The sequence below is a fragment of the Artemia sp. Qi Xiang Cuo genome, chromosome 3, assembly GCF_049724085.1.
Source record: "Artemia sp. Qi Xiang Cuo chromosome 3, ASM4972408v1, whole genome shotgun sequence".
Taxonomy (NCBI): domain Eukaryota; kingdom Metazoa; phylum Arthropoda; class Branchiopoda; order Anostraca; family Artemiidae; genus Artemia; species Artemia sp. Qi Xiang Cuo.
In genome coordinates, this window is record NC_142796.1 from 10,946,658 (window position 1) to 10,955,301 (window position 8,644).

At 31.7% G+C, this 8,644-nt stretch overlaps 1 protein-coding gene across 1 annotated transcript; it reads left to right on the forward strand.

Annotated features, from left to right (window-relative positions):
• Positions 1–4,849: 4,849 nt before the first annotated feature.
• On the forward strand, positions 4,850–8,644 carry LOC148953755 (uncharacterized). The gene is made up of 3 exons (XM_089085886.1): positions 4,850–5,267; positions 6,768–7,046; positions 7,827–8,644. Exons 1-3 carry the CDS (start codon positions 4,850–4,852, stop codon positions 8,642–8,644), a joined length of 1,515 nt encoding a protein of 504 aa, XP_088942012.1.

The window sequence follows — 8,644 nt, forward strand, 5'->3', positions numbered from 1 at the left end:
AAATACCACAGTATGAAATGGAGGAGGTATAACAAAAAAAAAACAAGGAGTAAAACAAAATAACATCAAAAATAAAAAGTAGGAAGTGCTACTTCAAGGTCAAGAGATGTCTCGGTGCTCTAAAATGGGTAAATCATCAACTGTATTTTATTTAATATTAATTATTAACAAAAACTTAGCATAAACACATCCCCTTAAAATACCACAGTATGAAATGGAGGAGGGATAACCAAAAAAAAAGGAGTAAAAGAAAATAACATCAAAAATACAAATTAGGAAGTACTACTTCAAGGTCAAGAGATGTCTCGGTGCTCGAAAATTGGTAAATCATAAACTGTATTTTATTTAATATTAATTATTTACAAAAACTTAGGATAAGCACATCCCCTTAAAATACAACAGTATTAAATGGAGGAGGGATAAAAAAAACAAAAAAACACTGACTAAAAGAAAATAACATAAAATATAAAAATTTGGAAGTGCTACTTCTAGGTCATGAGATGTCTCGGTTCTCGAAAATTTGTAAATAATCAACTGTATTTTATTTAATATGAATTATTAACAAAAACTTAGCATAAACACTTCCCCTAAAAATACCACAGTATGAAATGGAAGAGGGATAACCAAAAAAAAAACAAGGAGTAATAGAAAATAAAATCAAAAATACAAATTTGGAAGTGCTACATCAAGGTCAAGAGATGTCTCGGTTCTCGAAAATGGGTAAATCATCAACTGTATTTTATTTAATATTAATTATTAAAAAAAAATTATCATAAACACGTCCCCAAAAAATACCACATTTTTAAATGGAGTAGGTATAAAAAAAAAAAAAACACCCAGTAAAAGAAAATAACAAAAAAAAAAAAAATTATGAAGTGCTACTTCAAGGTCAAGAGATGTCTCGGTACGCGAAAATGGGTAAATCATCAACTGTATTTTATTTAATATTAATTATTAACAAAAACTTAGCATAAACACATCTCCTTAAAATACCAAATTATGAAATGGATGAGTGATAACCAAAAAAAAACAAGTACTAAAACAAAATAGCATCAAAAATACACAGTATGAAGTGCTACTTCAAGGTCAAGCGATGTCTCAGTTCTCGAAAATTAGTAAATCATCAACTGTATTTTATTTAATATTAATTATTAACAAAAACTTATCATAAACACATCCCCTGAAAATACCACAGATTGTAATGGAGGAGGGATAACCAAAAAAAAAAACAAGGAGAAAAAGAAAATAACAACAAAAATACAAATTAGGAAGTGCTACTTCAATGTCAAGAGATGTCTCGGTGCTCGAAAATGGGTAAAACATCAACTTTATTTTATTTAATATTAATTATTAACAAAAACTAAACATAAACACATCTCCTTAAAATACCACAGTATGAAATGGAGGAGGGATAACCAAAAAAAAACAAGGAGTAAAAGAAAATAACATCAAAAATACAAAGTATGAAGTGCTACTTCAAGGTCAAGAGATGTCTCGGTGCTCGAAAATGGGTAAATCATCAACTGTATTTTATTTAATATTAATTATTAACAAAAACTTAGCATAAACACATCCCCTTAAAATACCACAGTATGAAATTGAGGAGGGATAACCAAAAAAAAAACAAGGAGTAAAAGAAATAACATCAAAAATACAAAGTAGGAAGTGCTACTTCAAGGTCAAGAGATGTCTCAGTGCTCAAAAATGGGTAAATCATCAACTGTATTTTATTTAATATTAATTATTAACAAAAACTAAACATAAACACATCCCCTTAAAATACCACAGTATGAAATGGAGGAGGGATAACCAAAAAAAAAAAAAGGAGTAAAAGAAAATAACATCAAAAATAAAAACGGGGAAGTGCTACTTCAAGGTCAAGAGATGTCTCGGTGCTCGAAAATGGGTAAATCATCAACTGTATTTTATTTAATATTAATTATTAACAAAAACTTATTATAAACACATCCCCTTAAAATACCACAGTATGAAATGGAGGAGGGATAACCAAAAAAAAAAAAGGAGTAAGAGAAAATATCATCAAAAATACAAATTAGGAAGTGCTACTTCAAGGTCAAGAGATGTCTCGGTGCTCGAAAATTGGTAAATCATCAACTGTATTTTATTTAATATTAATTATTTACAAAAACTTATGATAAGCACATCCCCTTAAAATACCACAGTATGAAATGGAGGAGGGATAAAAAAAACAAAAAAACAAGGAGTAAAAGAAAATAACATCAAAAATACAAAGTTGGAAGTGCTACTTCAAGGTCAAGAGATGTCTCGGTTCTCGAAAATGGGTAAATCATCAACTGTATTTTATTTAATATGAATTATTAACAAAAACTTAGCATAAACACTTCCCCTTAAAATACCACAGTATGAAATGGAAGAGGGATAACCAAAAAAAAACAAGGAGTAAAAGAAAATAACATCAAAAATAAAAAGTAGGAAGTGCTACTTCAAGGTCAAGAGATGTCTCGGTTCTCGAAAATGGGTAAATCATCAACTGTATTTTATTTAATATGAATTATTAACAAAAACTTATGATAAACACATCCCCTTAAAATACTACATTATGAATTGGTGGAGGGATAACCAAAAAAAAAACAAGGAGTAAAAGAAAATAACATCAAAAAAACAAAGTATGAAGTGCTACTTAAAGGTCAAGAGATGTCTCGGTGCTCGAAAATTGGTAAATCATCAACTGTATTTTATTTAATATTAATTATTAACAAAAACTTAGCATAAACACATCCCCTCAAAATACCAAAGTATTAAATGGAGGAGGGATAACCAAAAAAAAAAAAAAGGAGTAAAACAAAATAACATCAAAAATACAAAGTATGAAGTGCTACTTCAAGGTCAAGAGATGTCTCGGTGCTCGAAAATGAGTAAATCATCAACTGTATTTTATTTAATATTAATTATTAACAAAAACGTAGCATAAACATATCCCCTTAAAATACCATAGTATGAAATGGAGGAGGGATAACCAAAAAAAACAAACAAGGAGTAAAAGAAAATAAAATCAAAAATACAAAGTAGGAAGTGCTACTTCAATGTCAAGAGATGTCTCGGTGCTCAAAAATGGGTAAATCATCAACTGTATTTTATTTAATATTAATTATTGACAAAAACTTAGCATAAACACATCCCCTTAAAATACCACAGTATGAAATGGAGGAGGGATAACCAAAAAAAAAGGAATAAAAGAAAATAACATCAAAAATACAAAGTAGGAAGTGCTACTTCAAGGTCAAGAGATGTCTCGGTGCTCTAAAATGGGTAAATAATAAACTTTATTTTATTTAATATTAATTATTAAAAAAAAATTATAATAAACAAATCCCATTAAAATACAACCTTATTAATTGGTGGTGGGATAACCAAAAAAAAAAAAAAAAACAAGGAGTAAAATAAAAAAAAAAAAAAAAAAAAAATTAGGAAGTTATAATTAAAGGTAAAGAGATGTCTCGGTGCTCGAAAATGGGTAAACCATCAACTGTATTTTATTTAATATTAATTATTAACAAAAACTTAGAATAAACACATACCCTTAAAATACCACAGTATGAAATGGAGGAGGGATAACCAAAAAAAACAAGGAGTAAAAGAAAATAACATAAAAAATACAAAGTAGGAAGTGCTACTTCAAGGTCAAGAGATGTCTCGGTGCTCGAAAATGGGTAAATCATCAAATTTATTTTATTTAATATTAATTATGAAAAAAAACTTAGAATAAACACATCACCTTAAAATACAACAGTATTAAATGGATGAGTGATAGCCAAAAAAAAACAAGGAGTAAAAGAAAATAACATCAAAAATACAAAGTATGAAGTGCTACTTCAAGGTCAAGAGATGTCTCGGTGCTCGAAAATGGGTAAATCATCAACTGTATTTTATTTAATATTAATTATTAACAAAAACTTAGCATAAACACATCTCCTTAAAATACCACAGTATGAAATGGAGGAGGGATAACCAAAAAAAAACAAGGAGTAAAAGAAAATAACATCAAAAATACAAAGTAGGAAGTGCTACTTCAAGGTCAAGAGATGTCTCGGTGCTCGAAAATGGGTAAATCATCAAATTTATTTTATTTAATATTAATTATTAACAAAAACTTAGCATAAACACATCCCCTTAAAATACCACAGTATGAAATGGAGGAGGTATAACCAAAAAAAAAAAAAAAACAAGGAGTAAAAGAAAATAACATCAAAATAAAAAGTAGGAAGTGCTACTTCTAGGTCAAGAGATGTCTCTGTTCTCTAAAATGTGTAAATCATCAACTGTATTTTATTTAATATTAATTATTGACAAAAACTTAGCATAAACACATCTCCTCAAAATACCACAGTATGAAATGTAGTAGGGATAACCAAAAAAAAAGGAGTAAAAGAAAATAACATCAAAAATACAAATTAGGAAGTACTACTTCAAGGTCAAGAGATGTCTCGGTGCTCGAAAATGGGTAAATCATCAACTGTATTTTATTTAATATTAATTATTAACAAAAACTTAGCATAAACACATCCCCTTAAAATACCACAGTATGAATTGGAGGAGGGATAACCTAAGAAATCAAAAACAAAACTTAACATTAACCTCAGAAGAGATTTAAGAACAAAACACAACTAAAACGTCATGTTTACAATCCTTTTTGATTTGTCGGAGTGTAGTGTTTTGTCCTTCAGTAGAGGGGGGGGGGGGTTCTGAAGGTCGTTAATAAACCATGATGATTTGGAGAGTTCAAACAGTTTAGTCCAAATCGATGTAAGTCTGCAACTATCAAGCGAATTATCCACTAGTGACTGATGACAATAATTTCTTTTTTAATATGACAGTTTTTTTATTTCAGATTATGGCAGAAGACAGACCCTGGCACCAAAGAAAGGTGTTGTGGTTTGAGGAATTTTCTCTCTATGGCAGTCTTTGGGTATTATACATTCGTCAGTGGAGCAAAAACTGTCTTACATGTGAATCTTCTTCTAAAAGTAAAGTACCGAGTCTTGAAAATCAGGCCCTATGTGTGTTAGCACATTTAGAACACAACTCCCCTCTAACCCTTCCAATTTCTATATACAATAAGCTAATACAAGCGGCTCTCATCAAGAGTTATCCTACTCGATGCTTACTGAAAAACTGGCCTTTCGAATTTCTGTCTCTTAATGATATTCTATCTGATCACAACTTTCAATGCTTTGGTCCGTATAGAAGACAGATGCTTGCGGAAAGTCTTTTGCACACTTTTTTGCTTCTTATTATTAAATAAAAAAAACAAGTTTTTTAAACTGAAAGTAAGGAGCGACATTAAAACTTAAAACGAACAGAAATTATTCCGTATATGAAAGGGGCTGTCCCCTCCTCAACGCCTCGCTCTTTACGCTAAAGTTTTTTATTGTTTTAAAAAATAAAGTTGTGAGACAGAGTCAAACTTTAGCGTAAAGAGCGAGGCGTTGAGGAGGGGACAGCCCCTTTCATATACGGAATAATTTCTGTTCGTTTTAAGTTTTAATGTCGCTCCTTACTTTCAGTTTAAAAAACTTGTTTTTTTTATTTAATTTTTGAACGTTTTTGAATTAATGCAGGTTTTGATTTTGGCTCACCGTACATGAATAATTAAAACAAAATTTCATATTATTTGGTTAAATGGCTTTCTCGAAACTTGTTTAATTTTATTTACGAACGTTTTTATTAGTAATAAATATACGTAACTTAGAATTAACTTACGTAACGAACTTCTATATTCATAAATTTTTAACACGTATATTAGGGGGTTCGCCCCTAGTCAATACCCTGCTCTTTAAACTATAGTTCTAATTTTTTTTCCAGTTATTTAAAAATGACCTCTTAATCACAGTCAGTTGATCAGTTGAAAAACTTGTTTTTTTTTTATTTAATTCCTGATCTTTTTCTTTAATAATGCTGGGAAATCCGGCGCCCCCTTCATAGCAATGTCCCTTCCCCCCTGCACACTTCCTTCATGGACAGATCCTTCCCTATTGCCCCCGACCCGCTCCTTCCCCCCCCTACCAGAAAAATCTCCTCTGAAAAAGTCTGTATACGTCCCAATAACCAATACTATATGTTAACATTGAGTAAAGTTCATAACTTTCAGCCCTCCCCCTGGGGACTTCGGGGGTTCAAGTCATCCTCAAAGAAATTTTTATCATATTTTCGACCATGTTGAACAAAATGTCTATCTCAAAATTTTGATCGGGCGACTTTGGAAAAAAATGAGCGTGGGAGGGGGCCTAGTTGCCTCAATTTTTTTGGTCACTTAAAAAGGGCAATAGAACTTTTAAGTCCCTTTCCAATGAGCCCTCCCACGATATTCTAGGACCACAGGGTAAATACGATCACCCCTGGGGAAAAAAAAAAACAAACAAACAAACACACAAATAAACACGCATCCGTGATCTTTCTTCTGTCAAAAAATGCAAAAATCCACATTTTTGTAGATAGGAGCTTGAAACCTCTACCGTAGGGTTCTCTGATACGCTGAATATGATGGTGTGATTTTCATTAAGGTTCTATAACTTTTAGGGGTCTTTCCCCTTTTTTTGAAAATCAGCCAAATTTTCTCAGGCGCGTAACTTTTGATGGGTAGCTCTAAACTTGATGAAAGTTATATATTTGAAATCAGCATTGAAATCTGATTCTTTTGATATATCTATTGGTATCAAAAACCCGTTTTCTAGAGTTTCGGTTACCATTGAGCCGGGTCGCTCCTTACTTACAGTTCGTTACCACGAACTGTTTGATTAGCGGCGAGGAATTTTTACTGCACATCTTAGACATAAGAGGGGTGGTTTTCAAGCCTATTGATTTTGACAAATTTTACATACTAATTGCTAATATTCATTCCCACTACAAAGGTGTTACCCGCGAAATTTTGCTAGATCTTTCAACATATTCGGCTGATAATTTTCAAACCCAGAGGCTTTCTTGCATGATATCAGAAAGCCATGAAAGTAAGCTTAAAATACATCTAAGTCATTTTACACCTGCTTTTTTGGAAAGTCGAAAGTACTTTCAAACAGTTCGTGGTAACGAACTGTAAGTAAGGAGCGACCCGGCTCAATGGTAACCGAAACTCTAGAAAACGGGTTTTTGATACCAATAGATATATCAAAAGAATCAGATTTCAATGCTGATTTCAAATATATAACTTTCAGGAATTAAATAAAAAAAAAACAAGTTTTTCAACTGATCAACTGATTGTGAAGAGTCATTTTTAAAGAACTGGAAAAAAAATTCGAACTATAGTTTAAAGAGCAGGGTATTGACTAGGGGGCGAACCCCCTAATATACGTGTTAAAAATTTATGAATATAGAAGTTCGTTACGTAAGTTAATTCTAAGTTACGTATATTTATTACTAATAAAAACGTTCGTAAATAAAATTAAACAAGTTTCGAGAAAGCCATTTAACCAAATATAATATGCAAATTTTGTTTTAATTATTCATGTACGGTGAGCCAAAATCAAAACCTGCATTAATTCAAAAACGTTCAAAAATTAAATAAAAAAAACAAGTTTTTTAACTGAAAGTAAGGAACGCCGTTAAAACATAACCCGCCCAGACCTGAGTCCGTATATGAAGGGGGCTGTCCCCTCCTCACCGCCTCGCTCTTTACGCTAAAGATTGACGTTCTCACAACTCTATTTTTTTAAACAATAAAAAAACTTTAGCGTAAAGAGCGAGGCGTTGAGGAGGGGACAGCCCCCTTCATATACGGAATAATTTCTGTTCGTTTTAAGTTTTAACGTCGTTCCTTACTTTCAGTTAAAAAAACTTGTTTTTTTTATTTAATTTCAATAAAGAACGAAATATAGAACACCTAAAAGCTATAGAAAATGACCTAAAAAACATAGCTGCTATTGCAACAAATATGTTGCAGAGCATAGAATTCAAATATACTTTCCGCAACACCAGTTTGATGAACATGGTAACAGTGCTTAAGACTGCAAATTACCAGAACCTTGTGGCTGTTAGTTTCAATGGTTGCAAGATAGACTTTAGAAACTGTTCAACATCTGTCATTTTACTTTCCAACTGGATCAGCGATCTACCTCACCTTCAGCTTTTAGATTTATCTCAAAATCGCCTATCAAACCGTTTGAAAGATTTATTGTTATACCTCAAACGCGGTCTGCTATCTTTACGTCTATGTAAATGTGAACTCACCCTAAGTGATCTGATCTACCTGATGGAGTCACCTCATTCAAAGACTATCCTAACACTTGATATAAGTGAAAACTTCTACGAAGAAGAGGTCGACTTAAGTAGATTTTTTGCTGCATTTCGATCTCAGATTGTTGGTATTGAAGCTTTGTTTGTTAAAATTGCTCAAGACAAAAATGAAGATTTAACAGCATCACTCCAGAGTTGCTCTTTTCTCTACTCTTTAGCTTTGGACTGTTCTGAGTTAGATGTGAATAAAATAAAGCAAATGATCCGTCGACTTTACTCATGCAGTTCTTTGAAAATTATGAGTTTTGAGGTTAAAGTACCTGGTTATGATAACATCCGTGAACAGGACTCGGTTTACGAAAATTATATTGAGCAATATGACAGCGTTATCCAAGAGCAAAAGGGGAGATTTTTGATAAAAAATTTTCCGCATTAG